Source organism: Andrographis paniculata, unplaced genomic scaffold (genome assembly GCF_009805555.1).
Source record: "Andrographis paniculata isolate CXL003 unplaced genomic scaffold, ASM980555v1 Contig53END, whole genome shotgun sequence".
NCBI classification, from domain to species: domain Eukaryota; kingdom Viridiplantae; phylum Streptophyta; class Magnoliopsida; order Lamiales; family Acanthaceae; genus Andrographis; species Andrographis paniculata.
The window spans coordinates 1,003,043-1,028,261 of NW_026137588.1; the positions used below are offsets into that span (position 1 = coordinate 1,003,043).

A 25,219-nucleotide genomic window follows, 5' to 3' on the forward strand; every position below is an offset into this window, starting at 1 on the left:
TAAAAAATATCATACTTCAATATCATTTAAACAAAAATTCAAATTAATTTTCAACCGCAACGAAACAAACTATTTGAATATGCGGAAATTGCATTTTTATCATGTTTAATCGATCAATGTTTAAATAAATAAAAGCAAATTACATTAATTTCATGAATAAACCACTAGGGTCTGTTTTTATTTTATTTTATTTCAAACATATTTTAATATAATTATTCAATTATAATAATTCTAATAAAAATATATCATTAAAATACTATTTAAATCAATTTAAATAAAAATTTTAATTTCAAGTAAAAAAACAAGCATACCTTAAACATTTTAAAAATTCATATATTTGCACTATGTATATAAAATCAACAATGTGCCTATATTAGTATATTATAGTTGGACTATCGTATTGGATTCAAGTTTAACCCGTCTACATAATTTATGTCGAATTGTCGTATCATGTTAATTTTTGTCAACTCTGAAACCATGGAAAAAGTAAATTAAATAATTTTCAAATATTTTTAAATGCAAAAATGACCCGCAATTGAGATGAGGTGTGACAATCTATGCTATTTTTCAACAAAGACTATGTATTTGTTTTTATTTTAAATACAAATTAATACTACTCCCTCCGTCCAAATACAATAGTCTTATTTAGCATTTTTGTTCGTTCTAAAATAATAGTTTCATTTCCATAAATAATCATATTACTATAAAACTATCAATACTTTTTTATTATTATTATTACACAATTGTCACTACTTTTTATACTAATATATTCACAAGGGCAAAAAAGTCATTTATTCTTATTTTTTACCAACTACCAATATAATATCAATATTCCGTAAATCTCGTGCTCAACACAATAAGATAATACTTTTGGGACGGATGGAGTATTAAGTTTATACAATTTTGGATAAAAATATACTCTCTCCCTCCTAATACAATAGTCTTGTTTACCATTTTTGTCCATTTCAAAATAATAGTCTCATTTCTATAAATAATCATATCATTATAAAACTACCCTTACTTTTTCATTATTATTACACAATTGTCACTATTTTTTTCACTAATACACTCATAAGGGCAAAAAAGTTTTTTACCGGTACTTTTTACCCACTACTAATATAATATCAATATTCCTTAAATCTCGTATCCAACATAACCCAAGCTATAGTTCTGGACGGAGGGAGTATATTTTTTATTTTACAAAATATTACTGCATTAAAATACCTTTCAAACAAAAAGTTCAATTTCAAATAAAAACCAACAAACTACAATTTAAGCAGTGAAGGAGTAAATAAAGTTGAAGAGAGTGAAAATTCATAAAATATAATAATTTGAAGAATCATTTAGGCTGTGTTTGTTTTGTAAAATAATTTTAAAGAAATATTTTTCATATAAGATATAGAAAATTATTTAGATAGTATAAAAATTAAATATATGTATTTTTTTGAAAAAATGTGTTAAAAAAAAGAAAAAATTAAAGAGAACACACCCTTAGTAATTCAAGTAATATTTTAGTGTTTATATTAAAAGAAAAAGTACTAATAAATTGAGGGTGTGTTTGTCTGGGGGATTTGATTGAATTTACACTATTCATTCAATTTTTTCCCCCAAAAAAATCAAATAAATACCTATTTTTTATTTTTTATATTATACTAAAAATTAATTTTACATTCAAAATATCACATCAACACCTATTTATATCACATCATAAAATTATTCAAATTCAAAATTTTTACTATTCAAATCCCAACTCAAAATCCAAACCCCCAAACAAACACGCCCTAAAGATAAATTTAAAATGAAGAGTTTGACAGGATCTTGAAAATTTAGCGGTTTATTTATTTATTTATCTAATTATTTAATACTTGAAATTTTATAATATTGATTTTGTGGGTATAGATTCTTACAGGACAGCAAATCATATCAAATTGGATGGATTTTTATAATATTGATTTTGTGGGTATAGAAACACACCCATATCTTTTGATTGAGTTTGGAGAAATTTAATTTTAAGTTTAATATTAAAATAATATTTAATAAGATATTTTATGTTAAAAAAAATTATAATTTTTTTTGAAAAAATACAGAGTCCAAATAATAAAATTCTGGAAAATTTAACCAAAGAAACAGATTTAAATGAAGATTGCATGCATGAGCTGGATTTGTGGACCATAATTTGCAGAAATGTTCCAACTAACCACATCTTATATATATATATATATATGTATAATATAGATACACACATTTGGTAGAGATCCAATCTCAATATCTCTCACTCTCTCTCTCTCTCTCTCTATATATATATATATTATGTACTCTTTCCGTCCCAATACAATAGTCTTATTTACCATTTTTGTCCATCTTAAAACAATGTCTTATTTTCATAAATAATTATATCACCATAAAATTATTCCTACTTTTTTATTATTATTACACAATTGTCACTACTTTTTACACTAATATATTCACAAGGACAGAAAAGTTATGTATCTATACTTTTTACCGACCACTAATATAATATTAATATTTTTTTAATCTCGTATCCAATACAATAAAATTATACTTTTTGGACGGAGGGAGTATGTATATATATATATATATATATATGATGTCCTACAAATTAAAGAAGTTTGTTGTGTGAGCACATGAAGTTGTATTAGTAAATTAATGGAGCCACAAACACAAATATTTTTGCAGTTTCCAATTAGGAGAAAACAAAGAAGGGGCTTTGCATTAATAACATGTTTCTCTTTGAGCTGATTTTCCTAAACAGTATAGATAAAATATATATATATATATACCATGTATATATTTTACACAATATATGTTAGTATGAAATAAAGATATATATATATATTATAGTTCATCCGTCCCTTAACAATCTATTCATTTTCTCATTTTGGTCCGTCCCATAACAAAATATCCATTTTTTTTTTTAGTAATTGTACTATTTATCTAAATATCTTTCTAATTTACAATATATTACACAAATGTCATTACCTTTATATCATACAATACCAATAGGGTTAATTTAGTCATTTTACCTTTATTTCTACTTTATTTTAATATAATACTAATATTTCTAAAACTCCGTGCAAAAAGCAAATGGATATATAGATATGAGACGGAGGGAGTATATTTTTATATTTATAACTTGTACTGGATAGAAGTATATTATGCGCTAAAACTGCATATGTTGTATAAAATTATATCATATATTATTAATTAATTTAATATATTTATATTATATATTTATACTAATACACATGTAATGCCAACGTAATGCTGAATTTTAAAATTTAGCACGGTTCATTTACAAGATATATGCATATTTGGCAATGATCATAAGCTGAAAATACTTTTAAGAACCATGTTAATCCAATCAAAGGCACTGAGTTTGTTGGTTTGAATTTGTATAACAACACTAATTTTTTACTGAAAATAATTTATGTGCAAAATATAAAATATGATATCTAACTTCTAATATATATTCCATTCGTCTCAATTCAAAGTATATTTTTTTACTATTTTCGTCTATTTCATTTCAAAATATCTATGTAATCTTTTGCTAATACCAAAATATCCTTAATTTATACTTAAATTACAAATATACTATTACACATATAATTACTTTGTACAAAAAATCAAAGGACAAAAATATCAAAATCACTTGCACACTTCCACTAAACAATCAAATATTATTATTTTTTTAATTTATTACAAAACTCCAAAGAGCCCATTTCAAAAGAGACGATGGAGTACTCCTTCTATCCGAGCTATTTACGCCGGTAGTGTACGAACACGAAAACTAAAAAATAATAATATAAAATCATAATATTTTAATGTAATGAATTAGGTAAAAAGAAAAAGATGAGTATTATAGAATTTATTAAATAGTTGAAAATAAAATAGTAAAATAAGCAGTGAAATTATTTATTATAAATTTAGCGGATAATAATAATAAAAAATATTATAATTATTCCGGCAAGAGGAAATATTATATTAGAAGACTAACAAGAATGGGGCGTGTTTGTTTTCTTTTTGGTTTTTTTTTTTTATTTTATTTAAATAAAAAAATTTCACTATTTAATATGTACGATTTTCAATAAAAATATTTTTTTTTTGTCTCGGTGTAAGATATAAAATTGTTTTTGGTGCGAATTTTTTTTTAAAAAAATATTATAATTGTAATGGACAGTTAAAAATAATGTAAAAATTATTCTACTTTTATTTTTTAATGTAAAAATAATGATTTGACGGTAAAATAAAAGTATTAGTAAAAAAAAAAAAAGATCTAATAGCTACTAAAAAATTGAAATATATATATTAAAACAAGACGAACAAAAATATAAAGATTGATACGTTAATGCGGGACGAAAAAATTATTATTCATTATTATAAAATATTACATAAAAAATATTATTTTAAATAAAAATTTAAATCAATAAAATATTTCAAATCAATTTGAAACTAAATAAAACCAATATTTTACATATAACATTGGTATGTCCCTTTCTCATTTATTGATAGCTTATAATACCATGAACGAACCTCATTTAAGACTTTGGATGTCATATGATATACTCCCTGCGTCTCAGATACCGTGTCTGCTACACTGTAGACACGGTATTTTAGGAGGGGTATAATTAATAGAGAATTAAGAATGTATTAGTGAAAATAATTATTCTATAATATAAATAATTATAAATTAAGATTAAGATAACTAATTATTTTCCAAAAAAAAAAGTGACATGGTATGTGGGACGGACAAAAACGGCAACGTAGACATAGTATATGAGAGGGAGGGAGTTGATTTATAATTTATAATTTATAATTTTTATTTTATTTATTTATTTATATTTATATGATTTATGAATTGTGCTCACTACTTATAAGGGTCTATTATTTTGGAGTTGGAATTTATATCAAATTTCATTTTTGCTTTGAGAAATGATTTTGTATGTAATTTTTTTTATTAAAAATAATATATATATTTTTATAAAAAAAAGTATAATATTATTTTATAATAAAAAATTATTAAAATTAAATTAAAGAAAAATAATAATAGAGCCTTAATTTACAGAATAATCAGTTTGGCCCATACTTAAATCTACTTGTGGGTGGATGAATTGATAAATGTCCTTATTAATGAATTTGGTGCACACATGGTACAAAAATAAAAATAATATTGGATAATACTCCATTCGACCCAAAATTATAGTTTGGGTTGTGTTTGACACCAGATTTAAGAATATTAATATTATATTGATAGTGGGTAAAAAGTACGGATAAAAGATTTTTTTGCCCTTTTGAATGTATTAGTGTAAAAAGTAATGACAATTGTGTAATAATAATGAAAAAGTAAGGGTAATTATATAGTGATATGATTATTTATAAAAATGAGACTATTGTTTTGAGACGGACAAAAATAGTAAACAAAACTATTGTATTAGAACGGATGGAGTACTACTTTTTCTTTTTTCTTTTTTCTTTTTAAAAAAATAATTCTATTTTGAAAATTCGATACGATATACATATATACTAATACCATGACTATAATTCAGTATACCAAATCGTTCGTACAATATCCACATATATTATTTCATACCGAAATTAAATATAATTTTATAATTTAAAAAATAAAAACTTAAAAATAATTTTTATATCAAATATATCAAATTATGTATACATATAAAATACCAAAATATTAAAACAATATGCAATATATATTTGTGTGAACCCGCAGCCGCTATCATTCAGGCCGAACCTAATAAAACAAGTCACATTATGCTAACAATGTGTGACAACAAAATCTGAAGACGTCGAAATTTGAACTCATGATCGCACGATCACCTCTCTATTTTTTACGGGACAATATCTTTTATATATATAGCAAATAATCCCTCCATCCCATTTGTATCTTTTTGGGATTATGTAGTAAATTTAAAAATAACAATAATTTATAAATTAGTAAAAGTGTATAAGAAACCTTTGACTTTTACTTCGGTATAAATTAATTGTTCGTGTGATAATATATTTGTAATTTAAATAAAAGTAAAAAATATTTATTTACTTTTTACTTTAAATAAAAAGAGAATTGAATGAAACATGCCAAAATGATACTCCCTCAGTCCGCGCAAGTCACGTTTATCTTTTGCGTAATTGTACATAACATTAAAAATATTTTTATATTTGTATAATTTTTTTATAAATATCCTTTTATTAGTATTATAAGACAATAATAAAAAATATTTTTGTAATTTTTTCTTAATTTGTACTAAGTTTTTATATAATAATTAATATTTAAAGATAAACACGTAAAAAAAATAAATAAGACTCTCAAAGCGGAACGGAACAGAGATAGTACAAAATTCTTCCCCTACCATTAAAATTAGCCTATTTGAGCCGGCACATGAATTAAAAAAATAAATATTTTATTGAAAAAATAAGATACTTTTGAAAATTAATTAAAAAGTAAAGTCAATAAAGAGAAAATATATAATAAAATTAGTGGTATTTGCTGTAAATAAGTGTTGAATTGAGGGTAATAATTAAATATTAATTTGATAATTTTGCTAAAATTAATACTCCCTCTGTCCCGGAACTAAATATCTATTTGTTTTTTTGCAAGTAATTTTAGAAATATTAGTATTATATTGGGATGTAGTAAGAATAAAGTAGAAATGACTAAAATAACTTTATTTGCATTGTGTTATATAAAGATAATGACATTTGTGTAATATATTGTAAATTGTAAGGATATTTGTAATGTTACGTAAATAATACAGTTACTAAAAAGGAAAATAGATATGGGACGGACTAAAATAAAAAAAATTGAATACTTTGTTTTTATTATGAGTGGGAGAGTAACGAAATAAATTTAGTGGAATGGCTAAAGAAAATAATAAAAATAAATTTGGTAGCAGCGACACATAAGAATATAAAACTATATCGTTACTGTATCTTCGGTTCAAGAATCTCTCACCTAACCGATTCACTGATACGTTGATCTGACCGGCCCTTAAATATATATACATACATGTATACATATATATACATGCTCTCTCTCTCTCTCCTCAGTCTCTCTCTCTCTCTTATCTCTACTGGCTTACATACAGCAGTCACACAGTCCCTCCTTGCCTGCAGCATTGCCATGTCAGAGTAGTTTTATCATCCCCTCCATCTTCCATCCACCACTGAGTTCTACTGCTTTCTCTCTCTATCTCTATCTCTTTCTCTCTCTTCATTACTAGGTGGACTACTACTACTACTGCTGCACAGTCCTACCATGGCGTACTAGTACAACTTCTACACTGATTACCTCTTCAAATCCAGAATATGTACATAGTAGCAATACATCAATGGCCTTGAGAATTTCTCCGTGCTTCTTCCTCCTCCTTCATTCATGGCTTCTTCTCATCAGTTTCCCCACGGTTTCCTCTTCCCCTCCCTCCCAAATTGCTCTCAAACTCCTCACTGCCCCTCCCCCTTTCTCCAATAAAAATTCCGCCATTTTTGCCTTCCAAGCTTTCCTCAATCGCACGCTCTGCAATCATTGCTCCGCCATTTGCAAGGTAATCTCTCTCTCTCTCTCTCTTAATTTTCTCCATTTTAGCAAAATTTTTGTATGTATTTCATTTGCTTGGATGTATTTTGTCATCTCCATAGAATTTCTCAGTTTGTAATTTTGATTTGTGCTTTTTAGGTTAACTGGTAAATTACATACATACATATATGTATATATATTTAGGCATATTTGTTGCTATCTTGTTCATATTTGGGATTATGCTTAGAGTTAATGTTGGATTATATGGTTTTATTGGTAGGATTTCAACAATGTAGTGTCAATCCCTATGTTTGTGATGAAATAAGATCGATGAACACTCTTTATAGATATATATATATATATGTGTGTGTGTGTATCCTCTGTAAGAACTTTGAGCTCAATCCTGTTTGACACACTGCCTGAAAACTTCATCCAAATGCAGCTAGATGGCGCAGAATTCTCGGCTTGCGAAGGCGGGAACGTCTCCTACACGGGACTTGCCGACGGGAATCATTCATTCGAGGCGTGCGCCAATGGAACTATACGCATCGGCTGCGCAAATTATAGTTGGATTGTTGGTTTGATCATTCACCTTTTGCTTATGTGTTCGTTTTCGAATGAATTTTCTGTTAGGAGTAGTCGAATTCGAGTAATTTGTGCTTAATATGTATTGAAAAAGGACTTTAGGATTAGGATATCCGTTTTTTTTATGTACATTGTTGTTCGAATAATGCGCATAGGAAGAACATCGAAAGTAGATGAATTGTGTTATCTTTTGATTATGTGCTTCGTTGTCGAATGAATTATTGCATAGGCCTAGTTGAGCTCGACAAATTCGTGCTTAATTTGCATCGCAAAAGGACTTTAGGATTAAGACATCCCTTTTTTTTTTATGGTAAATTGTCGTTCGACTAAGGCGCATATGAGGATCATTGAAAGTAGATGAATTGTGTTATCTTGTCTGAAAATTGCTGTTTTCGACTTTTCTTGATCTTTTCTTATCCGTCTTTTGTAGATACGGTTAGTCCCACAGCATATATTACGGCGGATGCGCTCTTCACGAGCGCTCCCATTGTTTCGATCAATATTTCTTTCAGCGAACCCTGTGGCTCTCGAGGCGGATTTCGATGTTCTTCCGTAGATTCTTGCAACGTGAGTACGTCAGTGTGTTTCTTTTGTCTGGATTGAGCTCGAAGATTTTAGCTTTTGATTTAAATAGTGTTTGATGTAATGATTTGTGAGAAGACTACGACTCATTTCGAATTGTCGATCGATGAATATGTTCTTATTACCAGCTACTCGTTTATGGCTCCGGCGAGGTCCTGCCGGAGACACTCAATGTCTTAGAGCCGAACATGAAGTACTCGATCGCTGTCCGTGTGTCTGAAAAAGTTCGATACGGTCGACTGATCCTTGTAATGGATCGAAACTTCTGCGCCGACTATGCAGGAAATGAATTCGTCCGGACAGAGAATTCGAGCCTGTTTGTACATTTTGGTGAGTTCACTCCCCGATATTCTTACAATCGATTAACATTAAACGTGACATTTCGATCATTTCGCGATGCAGATAGACGAAGCGTATTCGCGAATTTGAGGACTCACATACCCGAGAGGCTGCTTCAGATAAACAACGAAACACGAACAGTATTAGCGACGAACAAAAACAAGAACTTGAAGGTGTACCTATATTTCTCCGGTCCTGTAATGAACTCGTCGGCGGATATTCTGAGCTCTCTCGACACAAATCAAGGATCATTCGTCTCGATCGGAGGGAGTACATTCGGACAGCGTAGATTCGGCTATCAGGTCCTTTTCTTGCAAAACGAGTTGATCGAGTTACATTGTCTGAATTCTTCCTTACCTCTGTTTTTTTTCGATGATCTAACAGCTCACCAATGTATCAGACTTAGCAGTCGTCACTTTAAGCGTGCAGTCGAACTTGGTAATAACTCGACAAGGAAGTCCCGTTTCTCCAGTAGCTCCCGTGACATTTCTGTACGGTATGCAGACGACTATTCGACCTTCTAATTTACAGATCAGTCGTTTTCCTTACGGGGATTCGATTTTCTTGTAGATTCTCAGCGACCTACGGTGAAGCTGAGCACAACGTGTAATAATAGGACGAAGGAAAAGAACATTGTTGTACTGATCAAGTTCATAAAGCCCGTGCTCGGTTTTAACTCATCTCATTTGTCGATTTCCGGGGGGCATTTGCAGAGGTAGTCCAAATTTTGTTCGATTCAGACAAGTTTTCTCGTATGTCGACTGATGTTTATGCTTTACGATTTGCTGTAGCTTCGAGAAGGTAAGCTGGAGCAACTACGTCGCGCACGTACAAGCAGTTTCGGGCACAATATCTGTTAGTGTTCCCGAAAACATTACAACTGATGTCTCCGGGAATGGAAACCGAGCGTCGAATACTCTCCAAGTGATGCACTGTAAGGATTCTTTCTATCTGTCTTGTCCAATTCTCGCCTTGTCTGGATATTTGATTTAGTTCTCGTTACTCTATCGCAGATTCGGTACCTTTAGAATCCTTTGTTATTTCATCCCTTGCAACGGCTGCTTTTGCGGTGACAGCTTTGATCTCGGGATTTCTTACAATCTCGACTGCTAGCCTTCTTTCAGTCGGAGCATTCTCCCGACCAAATGCTGTCCTGATCACCTACCCTGCTAGAAATCTTTTCGTAATTCTCATTTCTTCTATCGAATTGAAAGCTACATTTTCTTTGCTCGATTCGATCGTATGGTAATGCTCTTTCCTTACATTCAGAGAATCGCTTCGCACATTCAAGTCTTCGCATTGTCGAAATGGTTGGCGGTCACGTTACCTGTCGAGTTCTACGAGCTTGCAAGAGGCTTACAATGGAGCATTCCCTATTTCAATCTTCCATGGGAGAAAGAAGACATTCCTTCGCTCATGGTGGGCTCGATGTCTCCGAAGGATCGACTCAACCGTGCCATGGAGGTTCATGATTCGATAATATTCGAGGACCTTCAACCTTCCGGAAGCTCGGGGTCGCCCGGGAAGGTTTACGGGTTGCCTCTCACTCCAATGGAGTATACATCGTATTTTGAGGTTAGGCGATTTAATCTCTATTTCTTGAGATCTTTTATTAAATTTAATGTTTGATGTGATATCTTGCGAGAGAAAACGTAGAGTTCAAATAGTAAAGAATTGAATAGAACCTCAAAAGAAGCGACTAAACTCACTAGAGCTTCGTTATTAACTTTTATATTCTGATCGTTGTCATTTCCGGAGCAGAGCTTGACAATGTTGCCAGAAGCCGAGCACATCTTAGATCCTCAATCGTCGCACGGGTACAATTTGTCTTTGTTACGATTTTTTTTTTTTTTTTTGATGAGTCGAGGCGACTTAACTTTGTTTCTTCTAGGTGGCGAGACTTTAGTCGAAGCATGTTTTGGCTAGCCGTGATCGCCGGGAGTTTGGTACTATTCCACGCTTTACTCCTCGCCGTTTTGAAACTTAAAAACAAGAGCAAAGAAAAACAAAGTTACGGTGCGCTAATTTTTCCACGGTTCGAGATTCTTCTTCTCTTGCTTTCGCTACCTTGCCTATGCGAAGCATCGGCATCGGTAATTCAAGGTACCTAGAATAATCGTTTTCAACTTTTTCGAAGTTAAAAGCCCTATGTATTGATGAAAAAAACGTATTTTTGTCGCAAGGAGGGACAACGTCCGGATTGATAGTCGGAGTTCTCATCGTTAGCTTAGTAGCTTTCATGGTGCTATGTCTTCTATCGTTTCTATCCTACGGTATCACTCTCGGGAAGTTGCTTCAATACAAGGAAGTTCACCGTATGGGCGAGGAGTTCTATTGGTACGACGAGCTAATTCGAGTGACTCTAGGCCCGGGAAAACGCGGCCAATGGACGTGGAAGAGCGATCAGCGCTCGATTTATCTTACGGCGTTAGGACCATTGTTCGAGGATCTACGAGGGCCACCTAAGTACATGGTTTCTCAAATTTCCGGAGGGAGCGCGAGCAAGCCTCGGGATCGTATAATTGCCTCAGACGACGAGACCGAGGATGCAGAAGCGCCGTGCATACAAAAGCTATTCGGCATTTTGAGGATATACTACACGTTGATCGAATGGATCAAGCGCATCGCCTTAGGGATTGTGGCGGGAGCGTACTCGAAAACGTGGTCTTTGAAAACGCCTACGCTCGTCTTGCTCGTCATCTCGTTGTTTCAACTCTTCTTCATGCTTTTGAAGAAGCCGTTCATCAAGAAAAAGGTACTTCGACTTGATCTTTTACCGTATTAGTGAGATTCGATTCAAAAATTTATATCAAATTGAACTGAATCAGTTAAATGACCATTTCACCTAAAAAATATCGGATCAAGAGGCCAGTGTTAGAGTAAATCCATAAAACTTTTAGGTGAAAGGATCGTTTATCGGAATTACGATACTTAACCTTTATATCGGTAATAGGTACAATTCGTCGAACTACTCTCGGTGTCCTCTGAGCTCGCGATTTTCGCCTTTTGTTACGTTCTCTTAGAGCGCGAGTTCGAACCCAAAGACGAGAGAAAACTCGGGATCACGATGCTTTCAATATTCATACTCGCCTTCGTCGTCCAAATCGTCAACGAGTGGTACGCATTGTATCGCTATATAAAGCAGCTCGACCCCGCGGCAAACTCGTTGATGCGCGGCCTCGAAATAGCCTCGATTGGGTTCGCCTTGCTCGTATGCCCTCGTTGCATGGCCGAGAAGTTCGAGAACCGGTATCCCATAAACAACACGGGTGAAACGGACACGACGTCGGCAATTCGGAGCTCGGGAAGCCGGAGCTCCGGCGACAAGCCGTGGCTGAAGCAGATACGGGAAATGGCGAGGTCGAGCTTCAGTCGGGATGGGAGAGGATCGGCGCAAAGCGACGCGTCGACGAATAGGCTGAGATGGAGCGAGTTTTGGCGGGGGAAGAGGAGCGGCAGCAGCTCGTCGGCGGCGACGTCGTCGACGGCGGCGGCGGCGAAGCCGAGGGGATTGTACAAGGAGCTGGAGGACATTTTTGCGTCCAAGTGAAAAGATAAGTTTGTATGAAAATAGTTTGTTGTGTTAAAGTTTCTTGACATATTTTGGAACACTTCCTCATGGTTATATATATAGTTGTGTGTTTGTATTTTGAGCAAAAAATCATTTTTGTCCCATTCAATATCATAATTATCAATTTTAGTTTTATTAAAAAAAATTATCAATTTTGGTCTCACTCAAATAAAAATTTATCAATTTTAGTCCCAAAATGGTTGACTGGGACTAAACACGGCCGTGTTGGATAACTCAGAAGGTGACTGGGCATCCCAGACAGCCAACACGGCCGTGTTGATTACCCGTGTTCTTGTCCGTATTCTGAACACAACCATGTTTATGCTCATGTTCTCAACACAGCCATGTTCCTCTGCCAATGTTTTCAAGACAGCCATGTTCACGACCATGGTTTTTAATATAATCATATTGTAGGTCATATTTATTATTATTTTCACTTTTTGGTTAAAATTATTTGATATATATATTTATAATTCAACAAAAATATTTTTTACAATTATTTTATAATATAAAAAATAATCAATTTTTAATATTTTAAAAATATATAAAAATAATAATATATTAATATATATTTTTAATAATACTCCCCCGTCCCACTTACATGTCCATATTGCCTTCTGTCTGTCCTACATTTCAAGTCACTTTTTTTTTGAAAAATAATTACACACTATTTTTTAATTTTAATTAAAGTAATGAGTTGTCTTAATTTTAATTTATAATTATTTATATTATATAATAATTATTTTCACTAATACATTTTTAATTATCTACTAATTATACTTATCCTAAATTCTCGCGTCTACAGTGACCCAGACATCCAGCGTGGGACGGAGGAGTATTATTTTAAAATATTATTTTGAATAATAAATTTAATTTATAATTTATTGAAATAATTAATTTAAAATAATATTTAAAAAATTTTACTATAAATTTTTTAAAATATATATAATGATGATTATTAAAAATATATATTAATATATTATTATTTTTATATATTTTTAAAATATTAAAAATTAATTATTTTTTATATTATGAAATAATTGTAAAAAATATTTTTGTTGAATTATAAATATATATATCAAATAATTTTTATCAAAAAGTGAAAATAATAATAAATATGACCTACAATATGATTATATTGAAAACATGGTCGTGAACATAGCCTAAAACACGGGCAGGAACACGGCCGTGTTCAGAAGTGCAGGGTAATCAACACGGCCATATTGAGACTAACACGGCCGTGCTGGCTGCCTGGGATGCCCAGTCACCTTCTGAGTCATCAAATACGACCGTGTTCAGTCATAGTCAACCATCTTGAGACTAAAATTGATAAATTTTTATTTGCATGTGACCAAAATTGATAATTTCTTTTGAATGAGAACAAAAATAATTTTTACTCTTGTATTTTGTATATCTTTTGTTGTTTTGATATGCTTTGCTTGTGTTTTGTTGGGGTAAATAGAGTTGAATTTAGTTTAGATTAGACTCTTTGTATGTTTATTTAATCAAATTTATTCGAATTTCACTATTTGAATTATGCGTTTTTTGAAAAAAAATATATATATATTTTTACAAAATATTTTATTAAACATTATTTTAATATCAAACTCAAACCAATTTTTCTCAAACTCAATAAAAAGAAACACATCCTATGTTCTATGTCCGACGTAGAAAAGATAACAGTTAAAATACTAACAACAGTTAGAGTGCTGATCGAATTAAATTAGCACTATAGTAATTTGACTCAGTTATATACATATATATATGATAGATAATGCATAGTTTTATATAGTATAAAATAACATAGAAGTATGTGCTGTGCAATTTATTTATTGATGTATAAATAACTTATTATACTAAAAATTAATAATATATTATGTTACATAAAATTATATAATTGATTATCAAATATGTATATAAAATATTTATTTTATATTATATAGCCAACAACATCGCTTGATTCTAGAGGGAAAAACATCAAAAGGGACTAAGGGCCTTAAAAAATTGAAATTTGGTTCCAACCGTTATTTACATTGAACTGGGATGCCATGGGACTAACAAAATTCAGCAATCCTGAGATTAATCTCAGTCATTAATAAATTAATATCTGGAGATATAATTGAAAGGTAAATATAATATTTTATAATAAATTATATATTCTCTTTGTTTTTTAACAATTTTTTTTTTTTTTGTCTGTCTACTAGGGCAGGCTAAAATTAACTCGATTCGAACCTGACCTGAAATAGTTGGGTTTGGGTTGAGATTTTCGATCCAATTAATAATTTGGTCAAATCCGTTTAACCAATTTAATTAAATAAGTCAGGTTAAGGTCTATATTTTCGACTTGAAAATAAGTTGTCTAATCTGTTTAATTAATATTATTTTAAATTCAAATATATTTTTTAAATTTTATCAATACAATTCAATATTTATGGCCAATTTTATAAAAATAAACAATAAAAAATAAAGGATAATAATATGTACTATTATGTAGTGTTTGTTAATTCAATTCTTAATATCGGTTTTATGATATGAATAAATAAATTTTTTGCTTTAATATGTATATATATATTATGCATTAAAATTTTTTGTTAGTATAAATTGTAATTTTAAATTAAAATTTAAAAATTTTAGATTTAAATGGGTTATATGAGTCATATTCAGGTTGACCCGATTAATAAAAGGTCAAGTTGAGGTTGCAAATATCAACCTATTTAATTAAATGGGTTAGGTTCAAGTCAAGGGTTTTGTAACCCGTTTAAGCTGACCCGAACCCGAACCCGACCCGACCTGATTCGTTTGCCAGCCATACTGTCTAGTAACAACAAAGTATTCAATTCTTCTTTTTAGTAACTGTATTTTCTATTAATATTAAAAATACCTTTACAACTTACAATATATTACGCAAATATCATTATCCGATTGCATCCTACGGAAAAGCTGCACTTATTTCACTTTTTATATAGTTTTTATTTATGCCATCATTTTTTACATTACAAATTATATTTCAATTTCATGTTATAATCTCTACACGTATTTCAATGGAGTTTTGCTTTCTTGACTTATTTTTCATATCTTTGTATTCCTTGTAGTATTTAAATCTTCACTTAATTCTACTGCATAATTTAAGTTTCATGGATCAATAGTCTCATGTCTAAACTAATCCGATTTAACTACACAATTTGTTAGAATATAAAATTAAAATTCTTTATTTCAATTATAAGAACACATACATATTTATAATGATATACAAATCGTCTAAATAAGATAAGAATCTTATGAATCTTTTAAATAAGATAACTACCATAAATATAATATATTGCTTCTAAATATATTTTAGCACTCATCTTCAAACTCAAGATATGATCGAACAAATTTGAGTTTGCCATAAGTGACTGAAAAAGATATAGCCGAGATCTTCCACGAACAAACTTGAAGTTGCCATTGACGAAAAGTGGTGTAGTCGTCCACTGGATAAGACTCAAAATCAGAACTGAACACCGTTAGAGTTGAAAATATGACTCACTCGTTCACAACGGAACTAGAGTCGGAAACATGACTCGTTCGCTCACAACAAAGTTAGAGTCGGAAACAGGACTCTCTCACTCTAAATAGAGTTAGAGTCGAAAACAAGAACTCGCTCGCTCGCTCACAACAGAGTTAGAGTCGGAAATAGGACTCTCTCGCTCTCAATAGAGTTATAGTCGAAAACAGGATTCTCAACAGCGTTAGAGTCGAAAGTAGACTCTCTCAATGGAGTAGTAGAAATGGAGACGACATGAAAATAACATCATGATCGTGGATAAAAGCAAATATATTAATAAAATATTAAAATATAACGAGATATAACAAATTATGGAGGTACCTGGAGATAATTTAACTCTGATACCATATTAGAATATGAAACTGAAATTCTCTATTTCAATGACAAGAACACGTACATATTTATAATGATATACAAATTGTTTAAATAAGATAAAAATCTTACGAATCTCTTAAATGATATAACTATAATAAATATAATATATTATTTCTAAATATATTTTAACACAATTCATGACTATGTTTGATTTATCTAAATTCTAACTATCATCTTCACTCTTAATATCACTTGAATTTATGCAATTTACCAAGACTATGTTTGATCTAAAACGTTCAATTAATAAAATAAGTGAAACTTAAATGTTAACTTCTAGTTGATACAAAATATCAAAAGTTTACGTATTTGTGCAATATAATTTTTTTTTTTATTACAATATTGGTGACTTGTGTTGAGCCATTTCATTCGAAAAAATGTTCGAAATTTAAATTAATGATTTTACTGTCATAAGTTCACTCTATACCACCCCTATTTTTATACCACCCCTATTTTTACTTTCTAGATTCATGTTCAATTTATCATACTCCCTCCGTCTGAGTTCCGAATACAATAGTTCTGTTTATCATTTTTGTTTGTTTCAAAATAATAGTTTTATTTTTCATAAATAATCATATCACTGTAAAATTATTCTTATTTTATTATTATTATTACACAATTGTCACTGTTTTTTACACTAATATATTCTTTTACTCGTAATTTTTACCCGTTATGTACCAACACAACCAGATTATATTTTCGGTACGGAGGAGAACATGATTGAGCAAATTGTTTGTAAAAATCAAGAAAAAGAAATAATTGTAATAACTTGAAGACCAATTCAGGATAGTCGAATCAAATATATCTACCAATATAGTTTTTTATTTAAAAAAAAAAAAAAAAAAAAAACCGAGTACGCCGAAAGATATATAATTATACTCTGAATCAGCTGTGTTCTTATTGCTTCGTGTACTGCAAATTGTCCATTTCCGTGCCATCTGTTCGTCGAGGAGGACACTAAGGGGGATCGGAAGTCCAACACCTGTCGAATTCGCAGATCTATATAAACCGAAGAGCACCGAATTTGAGAAGATGGGATCGATTATGAGCTCGATGAAGAGGGAGGATATTGATAGGGCTTTGGCCGAGGCCAAGGAGATTGTTTCTTCCAATCCTGTTGTGGTTTTCAGGTAAAATCCTACTCTCGACATCATCCGTTTTGTACGCCATTCTCTTTTCTACCGCGTAGTTATTTGCTTCCATTAACTGATTAGAATTGCATTTTCTGAATGTATTTTATGAGTTGGGGGTTCGTAATGGTTGATTGATAATGTTGGTGTAGTTCAACGTAAAATTAGTGGAAAAATTGTACTCTTATCTTATCTATTTGACAATTGGGGATTGGAGCATAGTATTCGGAATATAATTTCTACATGTTCAATCTAAATTAGGGTTCTTGGTACAAGTTCAACATAAATTAAAATAGAACAGAGTACTTTTTGTCAGAACTGAAATTATAATTCTGCCTCGATCATTGTGGCTAAGAATTTGTGTAGAAAAACCTTTCAAATTTGTATGTTGAATACCATGAAAGTTGGGGGCCATATGCTAGCAATTGTATTAGAAATTCTGTGATATGATCATAGATTTTTACACAATCAAACGTGATTGCTAATGTTTCAGCTGTAGAGAGGAAATTCTGTAATAGCATGTGTTTGAACTTCAATCATTTAATTTGACTGTATACTTCTAGAGTTTAGGATTATGTTTTTCATTTTTGGAGTTTAATCTTAGCTTTTCTTACTATGCAGAAAAAAGATTGAATAATCAATCAATTATGAATTAGAATAAGCAATTTTTATAATTCCTGGATTTAAACTAGTATTCTCTTCTAAATTATATGTTTCGTTTTAGTTTGAAATTGATTTAATATGAGGTGGTAGAGTTTTTAAGCAGTATTTTGATGGTAGAGATAAAAATAGTGTATTTTATTGAAAATTGTCCAAATAAATAATGTTCATATTATTCATTTCAGTTCTTAGTCACAAAGGAATAAGATGTGTTCAAACCAAAAAGGCGAAATTGGATTTGAAAAGATTAAATAATCAATCTATGATGAAAATAAAATAACCACTTCTGTAATTCATAGATTTAAACTATTCGTAACAGTATTTTTCTCTCGTGTTTACACAAAAAAGCCAAAATAACAAAACAAAATCAAATTTCAAAATAACATACCACTCCTATTTTTCGCACATTCTTTATAAATTTTGGTTTTAAATTTTTCATATTGTATAAGCCTACTTGATCTACTGATGTGTATCATATCCCAATCCCAAATATGCCGGGTTTTTGTTTGATTCGACGATTTTGTGATGCCTTGTTTGGAGTTCTGTCTCTTCTTTTCAATCTGGATACATTAGCAATATGTGCAGTGTAATTTCTTGTCTTCTTTATCTTTCATTTGGAGGTGTTCTGCTTCGATGAAAAGTTCTTACTTTTATTTGTAATATTTAAATGGTCTTGTTTTACTGCATTTTCATTTCCTGATGTCGACATTTTCCCTTGTGCAGTAAAACATACTGTGGATTTTGCAACAGGGTGAAGCAGCTGTTGTCCCAACTCGAAGCCAAATACAAACTCATAGAACTCGATGAAGAAAGTAAGCAGTTCTAACCCGAGCACCATTGTTTGATCGATTCAGACTAGCTGCTGGTTTTCGCTAATTAATTTTTATTTGATCTTTTCGAAGGCGATGGCAATGTAATTCAGACGGCTCTGGCAGAGTGGACAGGACAGAGGACTGTCCCAAATGTGTTCATTAATGGGAAACACATCGGCGGCTGCGATGGTAAAAGCTTTCCCGGAAAATATTCAGCTAGTTTATCTAGTAAATACTCTCGGATTTGGTTAGTAATTTTCATTTTTTACTCTTGTGACTGCAGCTGTGATGGCGAAACATCAACAGGGGCAGCTTGTTACATTACTAATGGAAGCTGGTGCGACTCCGCAGAAACAATCCACCTGAGTAAGTCGAACTTTTCTTTCGTTTAAAGGGTATGATAAATTAAGGGAAATAGTAGTTGTGCATATATATATATATATGTATGTGTCATGAAACAAGCTGCAAGAATAAATGTAGGATAATAGGTTTTATTGCATCATTGAGATTCTTACTTCATGTGTTGCAGTAAAATTTTAGAGGCAATATAAATGATCTTTGAGATCTTTTTTTAGTTTTTTATCACATTATTTTTTTTAGGGGTGGTCCGGTGCTCCGTGAGGTCATAGGTTTAACTTCTGATATCTCCATGTTTTGTATGCCACATATGGTTCGATTAGTGTGATTTGCATATGGTTGGCCTACTGTGATCTGTTTTGCTGACCTAGTTTACAGGCTATTAGGTTCGGTTGGGAGTTTATTCAAGACATATCCGAAGAAAACCGGCATGTTATAAAAAATAAAAAAAAATGTTCCAGCAGGGTGTTTCATCTTTTACCTTAGAAGACAACGGTGTGTTTGTTTTATTTTTTATTTTAAGTTTGTTTGATTGTTTTTTATTTGAATAATAATTTGGACATAATATTTTATAAAAATAAATACTTTTTTTTTTTTTTTATAGGAAATTACATTAGTATGTATAATTAAAATAATAATAATTAAAAAAAAATGATTGGATTGCCAAATGCCGTGTATCAATAGTATGTAGAATTAGGGGGAAAAAATTGTGTTATGTCGTGGTTGTGTTCTGTTCTAGGTTTTTGTTTGGGATTATTCAAGTGGACCGAAGAGAATATAAAAATAAAAATAAATATTTAATTTGATATTTTTAAGAGTGATTCTTATAAATAATGATAAGTTTGATAAATTACTTAACTATTGGATGATTTAATACCAGCTTATCCATACAAAGGAACTAAATTTAGTACCGGTTTAATTTATTTCTCTGCTCAACTTTGTGGTATTATATCCTCTCGTCACCTAAGAATGTAATGACTTAAGAATGCATTTTTGGATTAATTTAGAGTTTTTTCAAATATATTTTTGACAAAAGAATGTAATGACCACGTTGGCCTGTGCGATTTCGATTTTCAAGTATATTTTTGACAATGAATGTATTGAAGTGAGTAATTTATCTATTTAACAATCGAATGGTTTAGTATCGACTTATTTATACAACGGCCCAACTCATGCTCTACTCAACTCCGGTATTATATATATATTGAGAAATAGTAGCAAGAATAGATACATAAATAAAAGAAAATTGTTTTGTAAGAAATTTAAAATATAATGAGTGATCTTTACATGTATATATATGATGATCTAAAAAAAAATATATAGATTAATATTTTAAATATTTATAACAGTTCTTAAAGTAGTCATCGAGCATTTGCTGATTCTCTTCAAATATATGTGCTTAAAGAACGGAATATTTAGCCGGAACATGAATTTTATGTCAGCATATTTCAATTTTAGTTACAATATTTTGGTACTGTCGTATACTTTTAAGGAATCAGATCTTAAATCAGATGCAAAGATGGGTGGAATGAAATATTTCATATTTTTTTCCACCAAACTTGTTTTATGTGTGCAAGCACACAAAAATTTTAAATATATATTTCTAAAATTTTTCAACACTATATATTGTTAGTCTCAAAATAGATCAAATACCCTGCTCCAAAATTCAGAAAAGTCTCTCAACATAGAGTCGTTGGTTGGACAATCAGACTACAAACATACACACTGATGACAAGATCAGTAAATAATATGAACAAGTTGTCAACCAGTTCAGCACCACTAGTCCACATCTCGAGGATTCCAACCCAAACGTGATTTTACTATCGAAAATATTTAAATACAAAAATACACTAATACAATTTGAGCTACTAATGTTAATAAATGAACACCCTCAAATTTTTAATGTAAAGTTGATAATAAACACTCTATTTGTATATTTGATTCTAAATAAAGACTAAATTACATACGCAAAATATTTTAAATATTTTTTAAATAAAATAAAAAAATAAATAATCGATTAATTCTTCATTTTATAGTTTTTAAGACAAATTAATATCTGATTTTTATAAACAATAAAAATAATGATTGATCAATTATTTATTTATTTATTTATTTAATTTAAGATATTTTATATTTTTTACAGTGTATTTGAAAAGTTAAAACACATATTTTTCCAAAAAACTTAATATATACATTCATTATATTTATATTATTTACATAATTTTTTATACCCTGAAAAAAACCTTTCAAACTATTTTTTGTATCCTAGTTTTCTATTTTATTTATAAAAATAGGATTTAAGATATTAATTTTACATAATTAATTTTGCATTTACAATAAAACAGTTTTTTTTTTTGTTTATTTTAATTTAACACAAATGTTTTCTACGTAAATAAAATACAAAATATTTTATATATTTTGGAGATATTTATCTATTTATGCAAAAAAAAAAATATATATAATTTACTCCTCATTTTTATCTTTCTTTCTAAAATAGGAAAAATTTGAAAATTCGATTTGGATCCAGCACGAAAAATCATAAGATCAAATTTTTTTGAACGTTGTTAGTCCTACACTACTGATAAATACTAATAAGTCGTAACGAACTCGGGCCTATTAAGGTCGGACCGTCCGACACGACTAATGAATTGTATCGGGTCTGGGCCTATGAAGGTCTGGCGTGTTGGCCCATTAGTAAAATTAAATATATTTTAAAATAAATAATTTTATAAATATGTTATTAAATTAAAAATAAAAGCATAATTTAATAACTAGTTTTTATCTTATCCACCCGATATAAACAGGCCTGGACCTGTCCGGTTATGTAATAGAAACAGAACGGGCCGGCCCGGCCAGGCTCAAAATTGCCCCTCTGCTACCCATATTCCATAGTCTAAAGATCGATTTTGATTTAACAACAATTTCGGTTCAAACCAGAACCACGGTTCGAACCGCCGGTTCGAAACCGGTTGGGCATGTGTATCGATACAGATTTTGTTTATATTTCTCGCTAATCCTTTTAACTAGACTCGTTTTTGCCATAGCCATCGTTTCTCTTCTTCTTTTTTGGTTTCAATCATTTTTCTTGACAATGGAAGTGCCTGAAAGGCGAGACGATACGGCGAGTATTGTAAGTTCCTGTAGTCTGAAATATGTGATTTTCACTTTTTATGAGTTGTGTTGTCTGAAACCGATGGGTATGAAGGGTTTTCATCTAGCTAGATCATTTGTTCGATTTCTTTTTTTTGGTGATAAATTGTTTGCTTTTCGGGTTTGTATATGCTATAAATAGGTTAATTTTTCTGTTGGAAGTTAGAAATTTACTATTATCACAGGCATTTTGCTATAGGTTTAGCATCCTGATGCGTCCATTCTTGCAATGTCTATGATGCATTTCAATTTTAAAGCAAAAATGGGATAAATTCGATGTAATCAGTTATAAAGTTATGGAAATTCTTGTTAGAGATACTATGACATCGATTGATATGGTAGTTTGTGATTTAGGGGACTGAAAGGATGGCTGGAACTGTTAGTTGGGGCACGGCAACGGTCATTGGAGTATTTGCTGGAATGTTATATGGAGGTAGCAAGGAGGCCTCTGCTTCTGTTGTAAGTAAACATGCCTAAAATGTGCTAAATTTTACTGTCCCTTGTGGAGTGGAACAGTTTTGTTTCAACCACCCTTCGATTCTATGAAGCTCTTAAATAATCCTATTTTACATACAGCGTGGTGTTCCGGGGATGCTTGTTTTCTTTTTATTTAATAAGGGATTTACGATTTATGGCTTTATTAGAAAAAAAAAAGGGTAAACGAACAGCTCGATAGATTGAGAGGAAAGTGAAGAGTATCCTCATTTTATGTGGCTTTACTGCTGGAAGACTATGCAACATCGAAAATGGTGGGAACGAGGATATAGATGTTACTTGTATATGGTGTTAAGATACTTTTGATGTTACTGTGTGTAGTTCGTTGGGTATATAGTGTACTATTAGCAAATGATTTTTCGTTGTTGTTATCAAGTTTTGATGGCTAGTGATGAAATATATTTAATTAATACTCAATGATGTTTTCATTTTGATTAAGTTGATTGATTGATACAATCTTTGGCCTTTGATGTTTGGTCATGGAAAAACTCAATTTCTTCTAGGACTGCAATTAATGTTGCGTGCAGTATTCTATTTGTAACTTTGAGTTAGAAGATGTAGTTGTATGGTTTGTATATAATTATATATATATATTTATTTATAATATGCACACGAAAAACTTTCTGAACTTATCTTGAGATCTCTGTGATGGAGTCATCTATTTTATTAATGAGTAAGACGATTTTGCTGAGCAATATCCTTATACCTCTATATTACAGAGCAAAGATGCCGAGGTAATGCTGAAGCTTGGAAGCACTCCTGATAAGCGTGAACAATATCGACTTATGAGAGATGCAATGGAGAAAAGGTTTATTCGAGTTACTCGTGGTTCAATTGTTGGCGGAGTTCGTCTTGGGATGTTTACTGCTGCCTTTTGTGGTTTGCAAGACATACTTGCTGAGAAGCGAGGTGTATATGATTTGTATAATGTGGTTGGAGCAGGTTCTGCCACGGCTGCTACATTTGGTTTAATATGTGAGAGGCCTAATTTTTTGAGGAACAATTCTAGAATTCATTTCTTCTGTTTGTGAAGCAATGGTACATATATATATATATGTACATATTTATGCATATGTTATTTCTTCCATTTACAGTGCCTGGTTCACTTCGTTGGCGCCTGAGAAATGCGATGTTGGGCTCGGTATTAGGTGCTGCAATCTGCTTACCTCTAGGTAAATATCATCACTATTTAAAATTTAGGATATATGGTGGCCTCTTGTTCTTGAGTTTGTGATTGATTTAAGCAATTAATGATTTAGTGTTGCTGTAATACTTTTAAGATTAACTATTCCTAATTTTTTTTGGGTAGTTTCGAAACTATCAAGTGCTTCTGTTTATGAAACTATGAACTATGCCTTGTTGTTCCCTAATAGATTAATACTCTGTTGAACGACCATTACTAATGCCTGATTTTCGAAATCTTTAGGTCTTCCTCTACCGAATTGTCTTTTTCTCTGGTACCACTGTTAGGATATGCTATCTTTATTATTTTACAGTCGAACTGATAGAAAATGATAAGATTTATCTTTATTGTACCCTTAAAAAGGGGACTTAATTTTTTCTCCTCATTGTAAATTTGAGAATAGGGAAGCCGTAAGCAAGATCAAATCATAAATTCAAACCATGATTGAATCTAAACGGCGTTTGTTAAATTGTTTCCTTTTTAGGGTGGATTCAGCTGAAGCTTGTAGAGAAAGCAAATGAAGGGAATTTGTCTACTGCCAAAGTTCGTGATACTGCCCATGGGCCATGAGAAGAGCAATATTGGCCCTGCAGCTGAGCTGAGAAGCTTCAACGGAACTTAAAAAAATAGGACATAGGTGATAGCACTGTAATGGCAACGATATTTTACATCAATATTGAAGCACTTCATGCATGTGGATAATGTTTTCCATTTGCACGGGGGTGGTTTTGACATATTTCAGATTCTCATTTTTTGGCAGATCATGGTAGATAAGCTATTTCATTGATTTCACCCAACTTGATAAAGTAGGATCATGATATGTTGTATTTTGGGACCTTTGCACGACTTTCTAACGACTGATGAAATTTTTGCTGTTATATTTTTCATTTTAA

At 31.0% G+C, this 25,219-nt stretch overlaps 3 protein-coding genes across 6 annotated transcripts; all 3 read left to right on the top strand.

The window, feature by feature from the left end:
• Positions 1-7,074: 7,074 nt before the first annotated feature.
• Positions 7,075-12,721, top strand: LOC127255339 (uncharacterized). Of its 2 annotated transcripts, none has more exons than XM_051280833.1 (14): positions 7,075-7,574; positions 7,989-8,124; positions 8,562-8,698; positions 8,842-9,043; positions 9,116-9,354; positions 9,437-9,548; positions 9,623-9,767; positions 9,844-9,986; positions 10,066-10,235; positions 10,322-10,627; positions 10,814-10,869; positions 10,944-11,155; positions 11,239-11,807; positions 12,006-12,721. In XM_051280833.1, exons 1-14 carry the CDS (start codon positions 7,362-7,364, stop codon positions 12,600-12,602), a joined length of 3,237 nt encoding a protein of 1,078 aa, XP_051136790.1. In that variant the 5' UTR covers positions 7,075-7,361; the 3' UTR covers positions 12,603-12,721. The 2 variants fall into 2 exon arrangements, with proteins under 2 accessions (XP_051136790.1, XP_051136789.1); XM_051280832.1 differs by having other exon boundaries at positions 7,076-7,574; positions 11,236-11,807.
• Positions 12,722-17,446: 4,725 nt separating this feature from the next.
• On the top strand, positions 17,447-20,076 carry LOC127255364 (glutaredoxin-like). Of its 3 annotated transcripts, none has more exons than XM_051280868.1 (5): positions 17,458-17,669; positions 19,053-19,141; positions 19,232-19,330; positions 19,425-19,507; positions 19,870-20,076. In XM_051280868.1, exons 1-4 carry the CDS (start codon positions 17,572-17,574, stop codon positions 19,505-19,507), a joined length of 369 nt encoding a protein of 122 aa, XP_051136825.1. In that variant the 5' UTR covers positions 17,458-17,571; the 3' UTR covers positions 19,870-20,076. The 3 variants fall into 3 exon arrangements, with proteins under 3 accessions (XP_051136826.1, XP_051136825.1, XP_051136824.1); XM_051280867.1 differs by having other exon boundaries at positions 17,459-17,669; positions 19,877-20,076; XM_051280869.1 differs by lacking the exon at positions 19,870-20,076 and having other exon boundaries at positions 17,447-17,669; positions 19,080-19,141; positions 19,425-19,726.
• A 2,435-nt stretch (positions 20,077-22,511) lies between these two features.
• On the top strand, positions 22,512-25,219 carry LOC127255232 (uncharacterized). The gene is made up of 5 exons (XM_051280689.1): positions 22,512-22,628; positions 23,003-23,107; positions 23,863-24,118; positions 24,238-24,315; positions 24,811-25,219. The coding sequence occupies exons 1-5, from the start codon at positions 22,590-22,592 to the stop codon at positions 24,894-24,896; spliced, it is 564 nt and encodes a 187-aa protein (XP_051136646.1). The 5' UTR covers positions 22,512-22,589; the 3' UTR covers positions 24,897-25,219.

Excerpts from the sequence above, each read along its gene's own strand:
- LOC127255339 (XM_051280832.1), top strand. The coding sequence starts at position 7,362 with ATGGCCTTGAGAATTTCTCCGTGCTTCTTCCTCCTCCTTCATTCATGG. Across the intron at positions 7,575-7,988 it reads ATTGCTCCGCCATTTGCAAG|CTAGATGGCGCAGAATTCTC; the intron begins GTAATCTCTCTC and ends ATCCAAATGCAG. Across the intron at positions 9,768-9,843 it reads TCCGGGGGGCATTTGCAGAG|CTTCGAGAAGGTAAGCTGGA; the intron begins GTAGTCCAAATT and ends GATTTGCTGTAG.
- LOC127255364 (XM_051280868.1), top strand. The coding sequence starts at position 17,572 with ATGGGATCGATTATGAGCTCGATGAAGAGGGAGGATATTGATAGGGCT. Across the intron at positions 17,670-19,052 it reads AATCCTGTTGTGGTTTTCAG|TAAAACATACTGTGGATTTT; the intron begins GTAAAATCCTAC and ends TCCCTTGTGCAG. Across the intron at positions 19,331-19,424 it reads ACACATCGGCGGCTGCGATG|CTGTGATGGCGAAACATCAA; the intron begins GTAAAAGCTTTC and ends TTGTGACTGCAG.
- LOC127255232 (XM_051280689.1), top strand. The coding sequence starts at position 22,590 with ATGGAAGTGCCTGAAAGGCGAGACGATACGGCGAGTATT. Across the intron at positions 22,629-23,002 it reads GAGACGATACGGCGAGTATT|GGGACTGAAAGGATGGCTGG; the intron begins GTAAGTTCCTGT and ends TTTGTGATTTAG. Across the intron at positions 24,316-24,810 it reads TGCAATCTGCTTACCTCTAG|GGTGGATTCAGCTGAAGCTT; the intron begins GTAAATATCATC and ends TTTCCTTTTTAG.